Here is a 21,778-nt window from a genome sequence, read left to right on the forward strand (position 1 = left end):
ATGGTAAGAGAGGTGGGACAGAGAGGAGCTTTCAGCCCAGCAGGATTCATTCAGCCTGACTTTTGGAGCTGTATCTTCTGTACTCCCCCATCCAGACCATGCTCCTTGTTCCTCCTTCCAGGAGCACCTTTTTCCTTTCCTCCTCTTGAAACAGATGGCACCTCCTCCAGGAATCCTTCCTGATCCTGTCAATGCCAGATCCATTTTGTGGGTCCCACAGATCCTGTGCTATACCCACCCCAGCACAGTTGACTCTGGATACCTGGCTCCCCCTTTTCCCCATCCCTAGTGCTGGACTCCCTCCCTGCTCAAGGTTGGAGGTCAATGAGCACCTGGTGGAGAGAGGAAATGCAGGAGTGGGCAGCTACACCCAGTGTCGGGAGGATTCCAAGCCTCGGGCAACGTTAAAAGGCACTCCCTTCTCTAACCAGAATTGGCCTGGAAATGAATAAATACCCATAAAAAAATCATGGCATGGTTCCTGTGTTTCACAGCCAACATGCACATGCCTGATAGTCATGCACAGCAAAACTGAAATGAAACAGTCTCCGCTGGCACTAAGACATAGTTTCTTGGACCCCCATCCTGCCTCAGGATGTTCGGAGAGACTTTTGTGGGTTGGGAGGAGACTTCAGGGCCCTCCTTGATCACCCTATCCACCCGTTTTGAGGGTTGGGGTACAGCAATCAACAGTTGATTCTTTGCTGCCACCGTGTGGCCAAGATGTTGGCTGCCCCCAGGCCAGCGTACCTTCCTGGGTAGCCCCGGTCCTTGATAGCAAGCATCTACAGGAGCACCCCTTCCTTCTCTCCCAATTGCTTGGTCTGCAGGAGGGGGGAGGCAAACCATGTGGGGGAAGTCTGTGCTAGGTATAAATGCTCCCCCAAGCTGAGCTCATAAGGCCTGGCCCATATTTGACTTAGGACCTTAGCCCAACTACCCTGGCATCTGTGACCTCAAAGGAGTGCCCTCTTTTCCCATTTTGGGCTCTCACACCCCTCTGAACACTACTCCAAAGAACTAGTGCTGGCCTTTTTCTCCAACCCAAAGAGATCATCTGAGTGTCAGCAGGGGATCTCTCTAACCACAGTATGACTGTATCTTTCTGCAACTTTAAAACATTCAGTGGCTCCCCAATGCCAGAATTTTACCTGGAGTTCAAGAACCCTAGGCCTTGAAAACTCCTCCGGCTTTAGTGTAAACCAGTAATACCAGGTTCTTTACCAGGTCCTTTGCTTTGCACGTGCTGGTTCCTTCACTAGGAACACCTTCCCTGTTTGCCTGTTATTCCTTCCTTGATCCCCAGATAAACCCCACACTTTAGGTGCCTCCTGATTGTGACCACTCCTTTCCACACCCACCCAGAATAGGTGCTGAACTGCAGAGAAGCTGAGAACCCTATGAGGATCACAGCAGCCAACAGGGGCTCCTAGGGGCGGACCACTGACCAGAAGAATGCCAATAGCAGTCCTGGCATCACCCTGGCCCCAGAGACAGTGGTTTGGTGCACTGGCCAGGATCAAGGGGAGAAACAGAAGCAGGAACAGGCAGAAAAGAGACCTAGGGCACATGTGCAGGGTGAGCAGCACCACCAAGCCTCTGGCTGTTCCCCAAGGACTCTGGGGTCAGGGCAGGTGGCTTGTGGCCATACCCATTCTAATGTGATCCAGGATGGGGCCAAGGGCAGGGACTATGCTGCCATTTCCTGGGACAGCAATTGAACCATTCCAGTGTACCCTTGGCCCATGCTACCCACACAAATTTTTTTTTTCCAACATGGGTTGTTTTTAGTGGCAGAGTATCTTACTTAGCCCAGCTCTCAGAGACTACATGAGGGTGATTCACTCTACAGTCTGAAGACCATACTCAGTGGACATTTTTCACCCATAAACATTTCCTAGGTCTTCTGCTCCCCTAGCCAATGAGATGGTTAAGTTGTGGCAGAACTGGGAAAGCGCGCCCACCTCCCGCCCCAGCAGCAAGGTAGAAGCTTTTCTGAGCTGGGCCTTGGGTTCTGCCCAAAGAGGGTCTCAGGATAGAGTGAATGGGGCTGGGCCTTCACTGCTGAGCCTCCAGGGATGTCCACACTGACCCCCGTGGGCTGGGCCATTCCAGGGTATAGGGTGGCTGAAGAAGGCCCAGTGTGCCTAGAGGCATCTGCCCTTCCCAGGGCAGGGTTCACCTCTCCCCAGAAGTCAGCTGGGTCTTCTTGCAGGCCCTCCAGCTCACTCCTGGGGCCATCCTGAGGAATGTACTGCCTGGAAGTACAGATGCTGAGGTGGATAGCCCTTCAAGCTGGGACAATTTCCCCAGAGGCCTAGAGCTACGGTGAAGCTGAACTCTGAATCTTGAGGTCTGTGCTGAACACTGGACCACCTCACCAAGGGCTCCCACCCACACGTACCGAGGCTCAGACTCTCCCTAACTGACCGTCCGAATCTTACTCAGCTCAACTACTGCTGAGTTACTGCAGCCCAGTAAGCAGAGCCACACCTCCCAGGGCGTATGACTGGTCCTTTGGTGCACACCGCTGGGGGCCCCTCCTGGGAGTGAGAGGGGAGGCACCAGGGCTCCGACTGAGTGTTGGGGTGGGGCGGTGGGGTGCAAGGCCAGGAGGTGCTGGAGAACACTTTATGTGTGGCAAGACTTTAGCTGAATGCAGAGAGCCCCAGCCCCAGTTTTGACTCTGAGTGCTGGTGGCCTGATGCTGTGCAAGGGAGGGAGGACTCAAATGTGCATGTGGCCCTGTGCATGGGGGAGCACGGGGAAGGACCAGGGAGAAGGATTCGGTATCTGTATGTGAGTGAGAGTGGGTGAGTGAAGGGACCAGTGACAAGGCCCAACGAGTGTCTTCCCCAAAGCACTTTAATGCACGCACCAACCCACAGTCCCCCCTGCTGCCTGGGCAACAGAGGCCAGCCCACGTGGAGGCTCCCGTGGCTTCCATGGCCCAGTGTACCGAAGAGGGCTGAACCCACACACATTCCCATCAGTAGGTGAGGGGCGTGAGGATGAAGAGGCGGTCTTCTTCTTTGCGGATCCAGCGCATCAGCTTATGGATGGCACTGACGGCCGATGCCTTGGTCCCCAGGGGGCTGTAGCACATGTAGAGCTCAAAGGCACCTGTCACCTGGAGGAGGGGGCACAGGGTAGTCATTGAGGTTAGGTAGCCCTCAGGCCCCCTGCCCGGGATCCCGATAAAGCCCAGGCCAGCCCAGGGCCACCTTACCCAGGCCAGGAGGTTCTCATTGGGGCCTGTGTAGTAGATGGTCTTGAGTGGGCGGGAGGCGTTGTGGGCTCGGCTGTGCAGGTACTGGTAGAGACCCAGCAGCCGCTCCTGCTCCTCTTCACTGGTGTACGGGGCCTCAATCTCAGGGCTGGAGATGGGGGTGGGGTTCGCAAAGAAATGACTTCCAGTGCCTTCTCTGGAGACCCAGAAACAAACCATTCCTAGCCAGGGAGACTCTGCCATGTGTCCTACCCTCTAAATGTTCTCCCAGGATAGGGCACTGTCTACCTACCACAGAAGACTCTCCAGGACAGGGCTAGGCCCACCCAGACTGGAGCCCTTTTCTTCCCCCTCCCCCAAGTTCATGGCATCTTTGGTGACCTTCCCTTGGAGAGGCCAATCTGAGTTTAGGTGTCTAAGACAGAAGGACAGGTCTGAAGGAGAGGAAGAGTGATTTGGGAACCCAAAAAGGGGTAATGGGAGGATCGAAGATGCCACATCTGGCCCCCAGCCCCTCAGTTGGAGGAGGAGTACTGTGCCTCCTGGACTGGACTAAAATGACCCCTAAGGCAGACTTGCTCCAGGGCAGGAGATCCAGGAGACCTCGGTTCCAGCTTCCTTCCCTGGGTGTATTGGGCATTTCAAGGCTTTCTGGGTAACAAAGTGGAGAGATGTATGCCCATAGGGAGCAGAGGGATAGGGAGACTGGGTCCCTGATGTCAGAGGGAAGCAGACCCAACACGTCAGTCCAATCCCAGAGGAGCGGTCAGCTTCAGGACTGCATCAGGGCTCAGGACCAATCCTTCTCCCCATCCCCACCCCTATCTCCCTCAAGCAGTGTCCCCAAGGCCCTCCCTCACCTGGTGAAGAGTCCCGAGCTCTTTGACTTATAGAGGAAGTGGCGCAGGTCCGGGATGCCCACTTGAGCAACACTGTAGTAGGGCGTGCGTAGGGCCTCCCGCAGCGCCAGGTGGGCTCCGCGCTTCCGCAGGCGCTCCTGAAAGCGGCGGCGGCAGTCAGAGACTGCAAAGAAGTCCTCCCGGTCGGTGGAGACGAGCAGCAGGCAGAGATCGGTGTCAGGCTCCAGGTAAGAGATGTGTGCGTGGAAGAAGCCGGCTGCATTAAATTTGGGCAGGCACACGGGCGTCCAGGCCTCGCCCTCGCGGAAGGACGAGGAGGAACTGATGAGGTTGAAGAGCAGGTGCAGGTCGATGGGGTGCAGGAATTGGTCCTTGCGGCGCACTAGCGCCACGAGCTGGTTGCGTGCCAGCAGGATGGAGAAGACGAGGCTGCGCGCACGCGCCTGCTGCAGGCTGGCACTCACCGCGTCGCGCACCGTCGCTGCCAGGGGCAGGCAGCGCGCCGCCCCCATGAGGAAGCTGGGGTCTCGCGCCATGAGCTGCAGCAGGTTGTCGGTGATGCGCTCCGAGCCCGAGAGCAGGCGCCGCAGGTCGTAGTTCTGCTTCTGCTGGAAGATGTGGCTCAGCTGCGCGCCCGTAAGAAGGCTCAGGATCTGGTAGTAGATGTAGAGCAGCTCCTGCGCCAGTTCCTGCGCCGACTGCCGCGTGCGCGCCACTGCCACCAGCACCAGTGGGCTCCGGCGCACGAATACTACCTTGTAGCCATCTGAAGGTGGAGGGAGGGGGTGTCAGCTTCTCCGGGAAGCCTTCTTGGATTGGCCTTGCCCAGCTCCCTTGGAGCCCTGGCTTCCTACGCAGTTTGTCGCCTTCTACATCCTCTCCACCCTCCCTCAGAGCTCTGCACACAGTAGGGACTTAAGGATGATGAAGATAAAAACGGCAGCCCAAGGTCCCCTTTCCCTGAGGACTCCAGGCCTGTCCCTTCCACTTGGTTCACAGACCGGCACCAGCCAAAATGCAGTGAGCACTTCAGAAAAACATGCTTGTGTTAAACGGCAAGAGCTGGGACCTGGGGCTTTTTGGTCACCTCCCCAGACTTCTGGTTCTCTCCAAGGGCAAAGCCCACGTCAGAGCCACCTCTGGCCCTCACAATAGCCCTATCAGGCAGGCAGTGTTGCTATCCATGTTCAGATGACAATACTGAAGCCCAGCGAGGCGGAGGGATTGCCCTTGGACCCCCTCACATAGCACATCCCAGCCCTCTCTAGTCCCCAGGGGTCCAGGACCTATGAATTAACCGTGGCCAGGGGAGCCCTCCCTGCCCCCCTTTCCAGGTGGCTCACCTGCGTGGATAGAACGAATGGCATTCTTGTCTGCCTCCAGGAAGGACACCAGGGCCACCATGACACCCATGGTGCTGGAAAGCGCCTCCTCTGACCCATAGCGGGAGTACACAGGCTTCCCCGCCTCGCTCAGCACAAAGACGTGCTTCTGGTGCAGTCGCCATGCCTCGGCAGCCTCCTCGTCATCCCCCTCGCCTGTGCCCTCCCTGGGGGGTTCTGTGGCTGGCCGCCCAACTGCCCCTGAAGACTCTGGCCAGTCCTCAGAGCTTCCTGGCAGCATCTCCTCCTGCAGGTCTCGGGCCACACCCGTCAGCTGGGTGCTCAGCTCACTGAAGTCCTGGCTGATCTGGCGCATGTCTGCAGGCAGTGGTGGGGGACCCCCGACACCCTCCTTAGGGCTGTCCCCAGAAGCTGCCCCATCCTCCGATTCCGTCAGGTCCTCGTAGGAACGGGCATGGACGAACATGGCACCCTCCTGCCCGGCACCTGCCGGCCAAAAGCACTGGTGCTTAGAGCAGGACCCACTGGCCGACCACCTTACCAGCAGGTGCCTAATATGGCACTCTAGCCTCACTGCCTGTCCCGGCGAGACAAGCCGCTGTTCCCTCCTACTACTGCCTACTGTGAGTTATGCCTCCCTGCCACTGAGAGACTACCAGTCTCCACCCATCACACTGGGACTAAGACCCAAACCCCTTGTGGCTGCAGGGGCGGCTGGTATTTGCTTGCTTCTCTCACTCTCATCTCACAGTCCTTACCCATTCCACTCACACTGACCTTCATCCACCTGCTCTTTGGACACCCTCTACACACCCCCACCCACCTCAGGGCCTCCGCACCTGCTGTTCCCTCTGCCTGGAAGGCACTGGAACCTCCTCATATGGCCGGCTCCTTGTCACACTTCAGCTCTCAGCAAAAACGTTAGTTACCTCCTCACCTGACCTCCAACCCTAGGCACTCTGTCACATCTCCCTCCTTGACTTCTCTTGTGCCACTTGTCAGTTGTTACCCTTCTCCCCCACCGCAATGGGGTTCCTGCGTTCAGTGACTCTCTCTCCCTGTGAGAAGTCTCCCTGACTCTGCTCAGGCCATAGTTCCTAACTCACTCCAGTGTAATGGCCCCACTAGCTGGTGGCTGCCCTAAGGCAGGGACCATGTCAGTCCTCCTTTACTGATTTTTTTTGGCAGAATAATTCAACAGATATATTTTGAGTCTCTATGAGGAGTTCGGTACTCTACAGGTATTGGGGATACAACCACTCTGTGCTCAAAGAGCTCACAATCTTGAGGATGACAGATGTGTAATACACACATAAACACATAAAGTTACAAAATAATGAGTATCCCGTAGAGGGCATGGTCAGAGCAGGCAGGCCTGACTTGTGAGGAGGTGATATTTAAGCTGAGAGCCGAGGGAGGGAGAAGGAGCCAGGAAGGTACACTGCAGACCCAGGAAACAGGAGGAGGAGCCATGCTGGCACAGGGTGAGCAGCCCTACACGAACTGGAGAGGAAGGCCGGAAACAGCTGGACTGAACCCAGTTCCCTGCAGTGTCCCCGGCACCTGACAAATAGCCCAGGAGTGACTGAACAAATACGTGAATGAGGGGGAGCGAAAGACTGGTTGGGAATCCCAGTGGCCCTGGAGGCTGCTCTCGCTGTCAGCTTCCTGGAGCTGCACACTCTGCCCGTACCTGGCTCCATTCCCTGAGCCAGTCCTGGTGTGGGGCTCTCAGCTCTCTCCATATTCTGCCCATCAGAAGGAGCCAATGTGCCATCAGGGCATTCGCTGCTTCTCTTCCCCTGCATGTCAGCAGCCATCCTTCAGGCTTGCCTGTGGGGCAAACAAAGGTGTCATCGAGGCTAAGGGGGAAGGTGCTGTTGGCAGGAGTCACAGGCATAATTAACGTGGTAAGTACAGGAAAGCATCCCTCACCAGGACCCAACTAGCTCAAACCTCTGCGGAATGGGTTCTGCGTAGTCACCTCTAAAAAATGAAGTATGTTGTTCTTTTTCTAAATAGAAAAGGAAGAAAGAATTCGTTGTACCTACTCACCGTAGAAAACTTGGAAAATACAACAAGGTCTAAAGAAAGAAATGTCACCATTCTCCCACCTTTCAGGATCTTTCACTGTTCGCATTTTGGTGTATTTCCTCCCAGTTTTTTTTTAATGTACATAAAAGGTAAATAATTTTTTTTTTTTTTTAACAAACTGATAACAGCAGCTAACATTGAGCGCCAAGGCAGCGTGCTAAGAAGTTCAGTAGACAGTTATCCAAGCCTAATCACTCCACCCTGGGGAAGGTGCTCCTGTCTCAGTCTAGCTTTATAGATCAAGGGACTGAAGCTGGGAGAGTTTAGATACCTTGCCTGATGTCACAACAGGGAGGAAGCTGGGAGCTGGGAATTGCAACAATTCTGTATCCTGCTGTTTTTTAGCGCACATCCTACCACGAACGTTTCCCCATTCAAAACTGGGTAGACCAATAGTGCTTTCTGGATATTTGCAAAGAAAGAACAAACACGCTTGTCTTCAGGCTGGCTTTTTTCCAAATACACTGTTGTACTTTCTGATTTTGGCACTGGGGCTTGCCTTACAAATTACAAACAACTAGAGACATGACGGTTCTCAGTGCCCATCTGATGGCCAGCATAGACTCAGCTTGATCTCTGGGCCTGGTGGAGGTGGCTGGGAGTGGATGGCAGGGATAATGAAATTGGATGGCTCACCTGGAGTCACCCCTCGGGCCCCTGAATGGCAAGCTGAAGGGCCTTCACTTGGGGGGCAACATACACTCCCAGGGGAAGGGTTCCATCTGAGGCACTGACCCTTTCGTGAAGACAAATCTGGCTGGACAGGCTAGAAGGGCAGCAAAGACCAGTCAGAGACTCATGAAGAGGTCATGCAGGCAGGCCAAGGGCCTGGGAGGGACTGGTGTTAGTGACCCTATCCCTGCCTTCCTAAGGCAGAGTCATAGGGAATAACTGAGACCTTGTTTCCCACTAGCTCTGCAACCTTGGGCAAACGGCTCCTCCCTGAGCCTGGCGTGAAGTAGGTGCTCAAAAATGTTCACGAAGAGAGCAATCTCAAAGAGACGGCATCCCCATCACTCGCATTTGTGCGGTCCCAGGTCGTCTGTATCCACGAGCACTCTCTCAGACCCCTCAGCCCCATCCCACCAGAGCTCCTATCAGGGAGCTCCTGTAAAGAATTGACTTTCAAGCTCCTTTTGTTTTGTCATCTTTGTTGGAAGCTATGGAATCCTTTCTTCAAATGAGTCTTTTGCAGAAGTTCAATGTGCAAAACAGACAGGGCAGCCCTGGAGCATCACACAACAAGTGAAGGCTGGGCACCCCTGGCCCACAGCATCACCCCACATAGAGTCGGACCAAAGAAACATCATTTGGGAGAACAGCCACCTTTGGGGATTTTCTAGGCCACTAATCCTGTCCATCAGGACAATCAAGAGTGATGGTTCCTAGCATGAGGACCACCTTAGGCCCCCTTGTCTGACAAAGGGCCAGAGTAACTAAGAGGCTACTTGCCCTCAACAGCAACCTGTTCAGAAAGGTCTGCTCAGAGACAGAGACGGAGAGCCATGGGAGAAATCCCAAACAGGCCAAAACAACCATCGTAACACCACAGAGGCCAGGGCAGTGGGTGCTACAGTAACGAGGGCATGGCTAGGTCTTCCAAAGGAAGACATAGGCCCCATGAGAACCTTGGAGACCATTCTTTCACAAGCTACCCTAAAAGCCAGATTGGGGCCTGCACTGCTACGTGAAGAGAGAGTGACCCCAGAGAGGTGAGTCTGTCCGAGTCCAGGCAGAGGGCAATCTGCTACCGACAGTCCCAGGATTGTGGCCAGGGCTTCTGGACCTGGCTCCCTGGATGGAAACCTGGATTGCTATTTGCTTCCTTCTGAGGAGAAGGTCCAGAACCATTGCTTTAAATTACCACATTTCTGGGGCACCTGGGTGGCTCAGTTGTTGAGCGTCTGCCTTCGGCTCAGGTCATGATCCTGGGGTCCTGGGATCGAGCCCACATCGGGCTCCCCGCTCAGCCAGGAGCCTGCTTCTCCCTCTCCCACTCCCCCTGCCTGTGTTCCCTCTCTCACTGTGTCTCTCTCTGTCAAATAAATAAATAAAATCTTAAGAAAAAAGAATTACCACATTTCTGGAAACCTGGATTGCTACGTGCTTCCTTCCGCGGAGAAGGTCCAGAACCATTGCTTTAAATTACCACATTTCTGGGGCACCTGGGTGGCTCAGTCAGTGAAGCATCTGCCTTCATTTCAGGTCATGATCCCAGGGTCCTGGGATTGAGCCCCGTATCAGGCTCCCTGCTCAGCAGGGAGCCTGCTTCTCCCTCTGCCTGCCACTCCCCCTGCTTGTGCTCTCTCTCGCTTGCTCCCTCTGACAAATAAATAAATAAAATCTTAAAAAAAAAAAACAATTACCACATTTCTATGTTGCCTCACTTTCCCACTCCACTGGTCAACCAGTTTACACCTTCTCTCTTCTCAAACTTGCCTCACCTGCTTCTCCCACGCTCACTCAGCACTATCTGTCATACCGCTGAGGAAACAGAAGTCAGCCAAAGAGAACTTCCAAGATTCCCACCACCAGCTCACCTCTCCTGTCAGACGCCACCTTCCTTCTCACTGAAGATGAGCTGTCGTGCTCCACCGGGGGCAAACTCCCCCATTCCAGTCCCTCTTGCCCACACAAGCACAGCGCATAGCTTCAGCAGCTGTCCCTCTCTCCTAGATCATTGGTTTCCCCTTCTCCCCTATCCATCACCAATATGCTGACGCTTCGTCCATTTTCAAGACACCTTCCCTGGGGTGTGTTCACTCTGTTATAATTGACTGAGCTGTACTTATGATTTATGAACTTTACATCTGTCTTATTTCAATTAAAAAGTTTTTTTTTAAAGATTTTATTTATTTATTTGAGAGAGAGAATGAGAGACAGAGAGCACGAGAGGGAAGAGGGTCAGAGGGAGAAGCAGACTCCCCGCTGAGCGGAGAGCCCGATGCAGGACTCGATCCCGGGACTCCAGGATCATGACCTGAGCCGAAGGCAGTCGCCTAACCAACTGAGCCACCCAGGCGTCCCTCAATTAAAAAGTTAAAACAAACCTCCCTCTAGGTTCCACCCCATTTTTTTGCTGCCCTTTATAAAACAAACAAACCTCAAAATAGTAAATAATACTTGGAGTTTAATTAGTCAGGTGGGCTAGGTTATGCTGTATAACAAATGAATGCCAAAATGGCAGAGGCTTTACACATAAAGGCTTATTTTTTGCTCACACAAAATCTACCATGGGTCTGGTAGTAATTCAGCTCCCTTCCAAGCAGTGATTCAGAAATCCAAGTTATTTGCATCTCATAGCTCTGCCATTGGAATATGTGCTTTTCCCACATCACTGGTCAGTGGAAGACAGGGCTGGAAGGTCATGTATGAGTTCTTAAATACTTCAAAGCCCAGATTGGCCAGAACTAGTCACATAGCCAGAGGGACTGGGAAATGTGGAGAGTCGTGGATATCTGGTAATCAAGAAGTAAACTGCCACAGCCTCTCCACTTCTCCCACTCACTCTTGAAGCCACTCCAACTAGACTTGCGTCTCCATTACTCTAGTAACACTCCTCCTATCAAGGTTGCCAGTTGACTTCAGGATCATCTCACTTCACTCAGTAGCAATGGATACACTTGATCATTTCCTCTCTTTTGAAACATTTTTTTCTTCTTGGCTTCTGGTACACCACTCTCCTTCCTTGGTTCTCCTCCTACCTCATGGACCATTTCTTCTAAGTCCTTTTTGCAGTTCTTCTGACAGTTAGGGGACCCAGATTTCAGTCCTTAGATCTCTTCCCTGTCCTCATTCAATCTACTGGTGATCTTATTCAATCTCATGGTTTTAAATTCCATTGATACATTAATGATTCCAATTTCTATTTCTAGCGCCAATCTCTCTTCTGACTTCTAGAAGCACACACATTTAACTGTCTACTTGATGCCTGCCCTTGGATGTCTTACAGTATCTCAAAGTTCTATGTCCAAAACTGAGTTCCTGATCATCCTCTTAAAAACTTATTCCTCCCATGAGCGCCTATGTGGCTCAGTCGTTAAGTGTCTGCCTTTGGCTCAGGTCATGATCCCAGGGTCCTGGGATCGAGCCCATCAGGCTCTCTGCTCAGCGGGAAGCCTGCTTCTCCCTCTCCCATTCCCCCTGCCTGTGTTCCCTCTCTCACTGTCTCTATCTCTGTCAAATAAATAAATAAAATCTTAAAACAAACAAAGAACCCCCCACTTATTCCTCCCAGAGTTTTATCCATCTCCATGAAAGACATCATCCTTTCAGTTATTCAGAAAATGATCTTGGAGTCATCTCTTTTCCTCACACCTCATATACCGAACCACTAGCAAATCCTGTCACCTGTACTTTAGAATACAGGTGCACCCAGCAAAATGTCTCTCTTGTTAATATTTTCCCCATAGAATTCCTTTTAGTTTTTAATACCCAACTGTGGTAGCCAGCCTTCAAGATGGCCCCCAGTGATCCTCAACTCCTGCTATTCATGCCTTTGTGTACTCCCCTCCCACACTGAACAGGGCTGATCTATATAACCAATAGGATAATGTGAAAATAACAATGTGGGTTTCTGAGGCTAGGTCATAAAAGATACTGTGGCTGCTGCCTTTCTCTCTTGGATCACCCTCTTCAGGTAGAGCCATTAGCCATGTTGTGAGGACACTTGAGCAGCCCTACAGAGAGAACCTCATGGCAAGAAACTGAGACCCGCAAACAGGCAGTATCAAATGTGCTAGTCACGTGAGTGAGCAATCCTGGAAGCAAATCATCTGGCTCCAGTCAGGCCTTCCGATGATTGCAGTGTCATGAGAGAATCTGAGCCTGAACCATCCAGCTAAGCTGCTCCCAAATTCCTCCCAAATCCCCATAGGAATTGTGTGAAATAATAAATATTTATTATTGTGTTAAGCTGCTAAGTTTTGGGGTAATTTGTTACACAGCAATAGATAACTAATACAACAAACTTGTATTGATTCAGCTTATGTTTATACAGAAAAAAAATGCATATTTACCTCATCAGAACTTGATCTAGATTTTAATCAAAGTAATGTGCATTTAAAGCCTCGAATTATATTCCAAATCAGACAGTGGAGTGGAGTGGCAACAAAAGGGGCTTACTTGCATCGTGGCTGTTACAGGTACTGAAAGAGGCCATGATACTGCATCAAAGCAGCAAACAGTGTTTGGTGATCAGGAGGAAATGCTTTAAGCATTTTATATCCTAACACTATAACTTACTAGGCATATATTAGGTATATATTTTTCCTGGGATTTAGTACTGTTTTAGGAAATTAGGGATTTGGGATTGATGAGGGAAGCATTATACTTTTCCCCATTTAAAATAATGGGAAACAGACACTAAGTTAGTGATTCCAGACATAATGCCCAACTTTCGTAGATTACTGATGTTAAACGGGAAATACCCATATCCAGAATCCAACCACTGCTCATCACTGCCACCACTACCACATTGGTCCAGGCTACCATTCTCTCTCTAGGAATGTCGCACCTGTCTTTTAACCAGTCTCCCCAGTTCTGCCTTTGTCCCTGCACAGTCTGTCCCTCGCACAGCACTCAAAGTGATCCTCTTGAAAAAGAAGTCAGGTCATGTAATTCCCCTGCTCACAACTCTGTAATGGTTCCCATTCATTCAATGAGAAAGCCAATTTCCTCACAGCAGTGCACAGGCCCCGCTCTATCCCCCCCCACCCCACCATTACTTCTTTGACCTCATCTCCTATCCCTTCCCCCACTCGCTTTACTTCAGCCCAGCCACACTGATCTCGTGGATTTCCTTTAGGATAATGTAAATGTAAATGTAAATCCTGAGCACTTTTTTCACTTCACAACTTTGCCCTTGCTGAGCTTTCTGCCTGGACCACGTCTCCCTGCCTTTCTCTCTGCCCTCCACCTTACCTAGTCCACTGCTTGGGCTCGATATTGACATGACCTGCTCTCTCACTTCCTTCAGGTTGTTGCTCAAGTGTTACCTATCAGAGAGGACTTCCTGCAATATCCCTGATTCTCACCCCTTTTGCCCTGCTTCAGTTTTCTACATTGAAGGTCACCCTGTGACCTGCCACAAATTTCAATATGTCAGCTCCACACGCAGGAGGAGTTTAATCAACATTTGCTAGATAAAAATTTTGGGAGGGAAAAGGTGAAAGATCCTCAAAGAACATCCAGTTATAATGCAGCCTCTGGAGATCCCTGTCTGTGGAGAAGATTTGTGTTTGGTAGTAGTCAAGTGCTCAAGAACAATGGCCCTGGAGTCAGAGGGACCTGGATGAACCTGGTTTGGTTTTATAAGTCTTTAGTTTTCTTATCTATAAAATGGGGATAATGATAGTGCTGATTCCCTGAGTTGTGGGAGGACTAAATGAGATAATCCATGTAATTTGGTTACCCTGGCACAGGGTAGGCACTTGTACACTCAGCTGCTGCCATTAGCACACCATGATTATTTTTACTTAGCATTCGGACCATATGTAGCTGCACTTACAGACAGATCCAGTGGTTTCTGCCCCATAAATCAGTCCTTTGAGACCTGGCTCACCCTGAGCTAGGCCCTGAGTGAGCTGGCCAGGCAAAACATGATTCTGACCTCATGAAGCCAGGTAGGCTCTGGCCTGAAATGAGCCACCTGTGATGTCCAGTCAAAGAGATGTCTGTGGGCCTAGGACTGGGAGTTCCTCCAGGCTTACTGGCTCTTCCTTCACTGGGCCTGACATGGTAGGAAGAGACCATTGGTTTTCTGCTGCTCCTGGATCTCCCAAGTTGAACTCTTTGGTCGGCCACGTGCCCCTGCTCTGTGCCTTGCACCTTTGGCTCAAAGACCCAAACAAGGTCTACAGCAACTTGCCCAGTGTCTTGGGGGCCCACTACCCACCGATCCCTTGTGGGCTTCAGGTGACTGAGCCCAGTGTGGCTGAGGGGTACCCAGCATGGTAAATGCATGGAGTGAGGACAGGGTCAACTGGCTGGGGCTAGCAGTGGCTTCCTTTACAATAGTTCCCCTGCTACCTGAAATCATGTAGCACCTCAGCATCTCCAAGGCCAATCTGGGGATCCATCCAGAAGTCCTGATGAAGCAAACAGTTCTTTGGACACTTACTCTGGAAACTAGGCAGGGAGGGTGAGTGACTCACAGCAAACCCCACCCCAGCCCCCATTGGAGCCATAACCTGCATGACTGAAGCTCCTGGGAGGTTGGGCCTGAAGCCCTTAAGCAAGAGAGGTCTCTTGGAACCAGTCCCAAATGTGCCCTTGGGGCCCCTTCTCAGGCAGCCTTTCTAGAAGCCCCCAGGGCATGCTACTTTACCTAGAAGTGCTCTGCTGTGCCCACAAGCAATGTCATCAAAGAGGCTGGGTCCATCAGCCCTTCTTCTGTGCCCACCCTGGAGCAGGTAGAGCCTTCAAGAGCCCCTCCCTACTGGCTCCCTACCACTGTTGCTCCCTCTTCCTACTTAAATAGTGCTCTGTTCTCTTTGACTCTTTTGGGAGTGGGCTCCAGATGGGAGGGTAGTGCCAGGATGCATGGGTGCATGGGAGACAGGCCCCTGGTGAGGCTGTGCTGTAGCTGTTTCAGCAGGATGCCTACTCCTGCTGAGAGCATGGCCTGGTACTTGTCACTGCTGGTGGCCACTCCCCTCTCTTACAAAGGCTGCTCACCCTCCCCCAGCAAACTGGAACCCAGAAAGGACTGCTCACTCAGTACAAGGGGCAGACGTGTTATCTGAGCCAGGGCACCCTCGAGAGCAAAGTTCAAAGCCTCAGGACACTTCCAGGAGCTGCCCCGCTTCACCCCACAGTCACCTCTGCCGATCTTTGAGACGACTTTATGGGGGGGGAATGCGGGTGCCTTGGGGGACGGGTCCTACCTGGCTACTGGCCCCTACAGGACTTTGCCCTCCCAGCCAAAGGAAGGATTCCGGCCCTCGCCTTTTTGTATTCTCCACCTGGGGGCCAACCGGCTAAGGCACCCCAAAGAGACTAAGACCTCCTACCGCAAATGGCAGCGTAGGCAGCAGGGGCGCCCTCTCTTCATGCCCCTCGCTCCAAGGATGACAGCTCTACAGTCTCTCGGTACCCCCAGGCCACGTGGGTTGGCAGTCGTACTCACCTGTTTCTCCGGGGGGCCCTGGACGCACAGAGATTGCCGGTCACTGCACTCTGCCGGACCCCCGGGAGAGCACTGTTGCCCGGCCGGACCTGGACTGAGGGCGCAGGTTCGCGGGGCCACGGCCCCCTGCGGACGCAGACATGGCCACTGTGCGGCCACCGCCCCCTCCCACCGTCCCTCGCCCGGCCGCCGGCCCAGGAAGACAGCCTTCGCCGGTCTCTCGTGGCGGAGGCCCGGCTCCAGCCGCTCGGCCCAGCCCTGCCCGCCCCGGGGTGCATTGTGGGAACTGTAGTCCGCAGCTCGGGGCCGCCTGCGGCACTCTGGGGCGGAGCGGGGCGCGCAATCCTGGCAAACTCGGGGCCGGGGCCTGACCCGGGACAGGATTTGCCTCATCCCGCACCGCCTTCTCTTGCGTCGCGACCTGGTCCAAGCGCTTACCCGGAACCCAAAGGCATGGGTGGACCGCCGGCCCAGACCCCCGGGCCCCCTCCTCCCCAGCCAACTAGAGGTTTATTTCAAGGGGAAGGAAGAGACGTTGGGGTTGTTTCCTCTATTGACTGTGGAAGGACAGTACAAGTTTAGGGGCCGGATAAATGTCATTAGTGGGTCCAGCTACACTGGTTGTAAAGGATGTAGGCACACCAATTGTTGCTAGACATCCTTTTAGCCACGTTTTAATATATCAGTATGAGGCTCTAAAACAGTTCTCAGCTTTGACTGCACATAGAACGACCTGGGGAATTTTTAAAAATCACTAATGCCTGGAGATTTTGATCACTTCTAGAGATTTTGATTTAATCGAACCGGGATGGGACTCAGGCATCGGTATCTAAAAGCTTCCCAGGTGATGTACCAGGGCAAGGAACGATTGTTATGGGCATTTGTAATTTCCTAGACACAAAGCAATACAAACGACAGGAAAACATAAAGTTTTCCCACACAATTTTATTTTTGAAGTACAGTTTAAAGAAGTAAAATTAGAGATTAACAAAAATACCACTCGTGCTTTCTCTGAAGCAATGAAATTACTTTATAGCTTTCTGGTTAATTACCCCCACAGTTCTAGGATGAAGGAAAAGTCTGAAATCACTCCTTTAATTCTCTCTGCTGCTTCAAGCACCTGAATGCAGTGTCTTGTCTCTATCTCAGCCCTACACTGAAATTGGAAAGCTCTGCCCCTGAGCTTCTCTTACAGTCTCAGATGGCTGCCACTTAGAGCCTACCTCCACAATACAGGTCTGTGACTGAAATGATGACAAAACTGTGCTTTGTGCTTTTTTTTTAAAGATTTTATTTATTTGACAGAGAGGGAGAGGGAGAGAGCAAGCACAGGCAGGAGGAGTGGGAGAGGGAAAGGGAGAGGGAGAAGGCTCCCCACTAAGCAGGGAGCCCAGGTGGGGCTCAATCCCAGAACCCTGGGATAATGACCTGAGCTTAACTGACTGAGCCACCCAAGTGCCCTGAGCATGGGACTCTTGATCTTGGGGTTGTGAGTTGGAGCCCCACGTTGGGTGAAGAGGTTACTTAAATAATAAAATCTTAAAAAAAAAAAAAGTTTAAGCCAAGAAAATCTCATATTCTCTGATTGGTACAGAAATATCCTGGCTATATTCCATTAACCAGAAGTTGCACCCCATAGAATTGATCTCAATAGAAGACAAATTTAAAGTTTCCTAACATACCTAACGAGTCTCCTCAACAGTCTTTATGTTGACCTCAGGATTTCTTCTAGAGTCTCACTCTTGCTTTCAAGCATATCAGCTCCATCAGACAACACCACTGTCATTGGAAGTATAGCTGACCCTTGAACAACAGGTGTTTTGTTATATGCAGACTTTTTTCAATAAGTATATTGGAAAATGCCGGGGGGATTTGTGACAATTTGGAATACATTTTTTAAAAGATTTTACTTATTTAGGGGCACCTGGGTGACTCAGTCAGTTAGGCATCTGCCTTTGGCTCAGGTCATGATCACAGGGTTCCCAGATCGAGCCCTGTGTCAGGCTCCCTGTTCAGTGGGAAGTCTGCTTCTCCTTCTCCCTTTGGCTCTCCCCCTGGCTTGTACTCTCTCCCTCTGTCAAATAAATAAAGATTTCATTTATTTATTAGAGAGAGAGAGAGAAAACAAGCACACATGGGGGGAGGGGCAGAGGGAGAAGGAAACTCCCTGCTGAGGGCGGAGCTCCACGCTGGGCTCGAACCCAGGACCCTGAGATCATGACCTGAGCCAAAGGCAGACACTTAACTGTCTGAGCCACCCAGGTGCCCTGGATTTGTGACAATTTGAAAAAACTTGCAGATTAACCACATAGCCTAGAAATATTTAAAAAATTTAAGAAAAAGTTAGGTATGTCATAAATGCATAAAATATATATCTACATACCAGTCCATCTAATTTACTACCATAAAGTATACACAAGTCTATTATAAAAAGTCAACATTTATTAAACTCCCCCACACAAATACTTGTAGACTGTACATGGTGCCATTTGCAGTGGAAATGTAAACAAATGTAAAGATGCTGTATTAAATCATAACTGCATAAAATTAACTCTAGAACATACTGTACTATTGTTATAATTAAGTAGCCACCTCCTGTTGCTTTTGTGGTGAGCTCAAGTGTTGCTAGTATCCACTAATCATCTCCTTATGAGCAGTTAGTCTCTCTGGTAAATTGCTATTACAAGTAAAAAGTGACCTCTCATGGTTCTCACTGTTAAGTAGTTAAGTTTTGGAGGAGTCAAAAGGTTTACACAGATTTTCAACTCCACAGGGGCGAGGGTGGTTGGTGCCCCTAACCCCTAGGCTCTTCAGGGGTCAGCTGTACTGCATCTACTTAGGCAAGTAAGTGGCCACATGCCCCATGGGCTTCTGGCTAAGACTTGTGCCTAGGACACTCTAACAGGCAAACCACTGTGGCTACTTAGTAAAACATTTTAAGGTTGTTATTCCAAACTCTGTTTTAGTCCACTCATTGACTTGTATTTGAATATTGGGAAAACCCTTTTCTATATGTCACTTTTTGCTGATAGAAATTACCAAGAAATAGGGGCGCCTGGGTGGCTCAGTCGGTTGGGTGATCAATGATTCCTGATTTCAGCTCAGGTCTTGATCTCAGGCTTTCGAGTTCCAGCTACACGTCAGGCTCCGGGCTGGGTGTGGAGCCTACTTAGTAAATAAAGAAATAAGAAATTACCAAAAAATAAATCTTAGCCTTTTGGAATACTAAATGCCAGTCCCAGGATGGCTCTGCTGCCCTGCACTATGCAGCTTCAAATCTTGGGCATTGCCACAAACAACACTATACCCTGCACCTTCTGTCACCCTCCAGGTCAGGGGCTCCTCTAAATCTCTGCTTTCTGTTTTGTCTGGGCCCATGATTTTCATGGACCCAGCATGTCATCTCCACAACAGTAGTAGTGAGGGCTAGTGGGGACTGGAACAATGATAAAATAAGACCTCTTGTTCTTCCCCAGATTAATTTTCTTTCATAGCTTTAGCGGACATTTCAGAACCTGAGGTGCTGCGAGGAGGAGGGCATGGCTAAGGTGAAAATGCCTGATTGTGCCCTGAGGCTGGGATCTGCTCCCAGCCCTGTTGCTATCTTTTTTTTTAAATTACTTTATTTATTTTAAATTTTATTTTATTATGTTAATCACCATACATTACATCGTTTTTGATGCAGTGTTCCATGATTCATTGTTTACATATAACACCCAGTGCTCCATGCAGAATGTGCCCTCCTTAATACCCATCACCAGGCTAACCCATACCCCCATGCCCCTCCCCTCTAGAACCCTCAGTTTGTTTCTCAGAGTTCATCGTCCCTCATGGTTTGTCTCCCCCTGACTCCCCCCTTCATTTTTCCCTTCCTACTATCTTTTTTTTTTTAACATATAATATACTATTTGTTTCAGAGGTACAGTTGCAATCTTATGTGTGTGACTAGGAGAAAATCCTCTCATGTCCCTTTCAGCACCTTCAGCCATTTCCCCTTTCTACAAATGTAAGATACCTGGTAGGAAGTATTTTGAGCTAATAAGAAGAACACTCAATCTTTCCCTGGAAAATCCAAAGTTTTCCTTCCTGCCTTTATTACTTGGCAGCTCCTGGCAAGGCAGCTGGGTTTTCTGCTCTGCTGGGAAATTCCATCAGTGGTCTTGTATCACCTGTATCTCTCCTGGTTCCCGTCTCTCATTTTAACATTTGATCAAATCCTATTTTCCATGTTGAAGAGTCTTGGCCCCAAATGAGACCAAGGCAACAAGGAGCAAAAGACAGGACGTGGTCTTTCTCTTTGCTGAGTCCTCCCCTGGAAGGATTTAGGGGCTTAAAGTGGGCACATCTCCCTGACTAGACGTTGTACACCCCATTCCAGGTGAAGGTGCTGCTCGGATCAGCTCTTCTAAATAGTTCATATTTCCTGCTCTTGGGTAGTAAAAACAAATTTACAAGTACTATGGGCCCTTGTAAGTTAAAAAGAAAATTCCTTATGCTTCCTCTGAAAACCCTCAATAATCATGTTAAGGAAAAGGGGAAAGTAGTCAGGGACATAAACCTTGGAACAGGACTGACCTGGGTTGGATTCCCCCACCCTCTACTTTCCAGCTGCGGCAATTACTTAATTTTTCTGGTCTTTGGTTTCCTTAACTATAAAAGGGGTTTCCTCATATGATTATTATAAAAATTAAATGAGATAGTGAAGTGCCAGCACAATGCCAGCCATATAGTTTGATAAAGAGTAGCAATTATTACCCAAGGAGATTGGGTGTATGGCAAGAATAATTAGTTCCTTAATATGGTTTACCTCTTTAGAGGACAAAGTACTATCTGATAAGGGAGAGATCCACCAACAATGGTCCAGTTTGGGAAGCAAAGTCAAAGTACCCACAGTTCTGTGTAGCTGTTCCTTCTCTTCCTTGCAGCCTCTTAGTGCTGATGTGCCCCTCTCTCATTCACTTAGTCACCTCATCCAAGCTCATGGCTTCAGATACTGGCACCAGCAATATGCTGATACCTCCCAGATTTGTATCTCTAACACTAACCTTTTACCCTGAATTCCGGACTGATGTATCCAACTACCAATTCCATGTCTCACTTGAATACTAGGCATCACAAATTCAACCTACCACAAACTGAGCTCCTGCTCTTCTTACCACAACTGCTTCGCCCACATTCTTCCCTCTCTGCCCTCATCCCAGTCCATGTCTCCTGTTTCTACTGTTACCACATAGGTAGAAGTACCATCCTTCTGTGGTTGCATTTATTGCAACAGACTCCTAACCAGCTGCACTGCTTCTGCCCTTCCACACAGCAGCCAGAGGGATCGTATTAACATGGACGTGAAGTTATGATATTATTCTATTTAGAGCCCTCCAATGGCTTCCCATCTCCCTCCTTACAGAAACCAACCTCATTTCAGCAGAGATTGTATATCTTGTTTAGTTTGTTGTCCATCTCCAATAACTACCCCACCCCCATCTCCAGTAGGGCAGCAAATTTTATCAGCTTTGTTCCTGTAGCCCCAGCACCTGATACAGTGCCTGGCACACACACACCCTTCGCACAGTTCTTGAATGAAGGAATGACTTCCAGACAAGATGCCTGAAAAGTGGGAAGATAATTTTAAAGAGTACTTAACCCAACAACCTCCTTTGTCTGCAGATAAGGATGGCTTTACTTTAGAATGCTTTATAGGCTTTTCTTGCAGATTTGTTTGATCCCATGATGTTGAATTTAGGCTATAAAGTCAGGTTACCTTTCCTAAGGGTCCACTGGTAGAGACACCAGTGGCCGGAACCAGCAAGTGTATTGACAGTGTAGATAACCCACCTGGGAAGTTGAGAGCTTGCCATTTGAAGATTAACTGTACGGAGATCCTGGAAGTGAGCTGCAAACTGAAAGCTTTTCCGCTAGATTGGGAGATTTGCAGATAACCTTCCAGTTCTGAGACCTCGCACGTCACTCCTGGCCAGATTTATCGCCTGAGATCTAGCAAGGCCCTGTGGAAGCTGGGTGGATTTTCCCTCATGGGTAGGACTACTGAACCTTTAACGTAGGTGGCATTTGCTTGATATTCTTGAGCGGGGGATGCCTAACTTGGAAACCCCCTCTGAAAGAAAAG

General features: G+C 50.3%; 1 protein-coding gene across 3 annotated transcripts; it reads right to left on the minus strand.

Annotated features, from left to right (window-relative positions):
• Window positions 1–2,847: 2,847 nt before the first annotated feature.
• MON1A (MON1 homolog A, secretory trafficking associated) lies at window positions 2,848–15,913 on the minus strand. 3 transcript variants are annotated; one of them, XM_027586959.2, is made up of 7 exons: window positions 15,655–15,913; window positions 7,389–7,446; window positions 7,126–7,265; window positions 5,433–5,918; window positions 4,090–4,855; window positions 3,230–3,377; window positions 2,848–3,130 (listed from the first exon to the last, which is right to left on the minus strand). In XM_027586959.2, the coding sequence occupies exons 3-7, from the start codon at window positions 7,250–7,252 to the stop codon at window positions 2,990–2,992; spliced, it is 1,668 nt and encodes a 555-aa protein (XP_027442760.2). In that variant the 5' UTR covers window positions 7,253–7,265; window positions 7,389–7,446; window positions 15,655–15,913; the 3' UTR covers window positions 2,848–2,989. The 3 variants fall into 3 exon arrangements, with proteins under 3 accessions (XP_027442760.2, XP_027442759.2, XP_027442758.2); XM_027586958.2 differs by lacking the exon at window positions 7,389–7,446 and adding an exon at window positions 14,556–14,614; XM_027586957.2 differs by lacking the exon at window positions 7,389–7,446.
• Between the last annotated feature and the right edge of the window lie 5,865 nt (window positions 15,914–21,778).

The sequence above is a fragment of the Zalophus californianus genome, chromosome 1, assembly GCF_009762305.2.
Source record: "Zalophus californianus isolate mZalCal1 chromosome 1, mZalCal1.pri.v2, whole genome shotgun sequence".
In the NCBI taxonomy this organism is placed as follows: Eukaryota; Metazoa; Chordata; class Mammalia; order Carnivora; family Otariidae; genus Zalophus; species Zalophus californianus.

Bases quoted from the DNA above. Each gene is read 5' to 3' on its own strand.
- MON1A (XM_027586957.2), bottom strand. From the start codon at position 7,252: ATGGCTGCTGACATGCAGGGGAAGAGAAGCAGCGAATGCCCTGATGGC. The intron at 5,919-7,125 runs GTACGGGCAGAG...TTTGGCCGGCAG, and splicing joins GGCTCAGGGAATGGAGCCAG to GTGCCGGGCAGGAGGGTGCC. The intron at 3,378-4,089 runs GTGAGGGAGGGC...CCCCATCTCCAG, and splicing joins AGCTCGGGACTCTTCACCAG to CCCTGAGATTGAGGCCCCGT.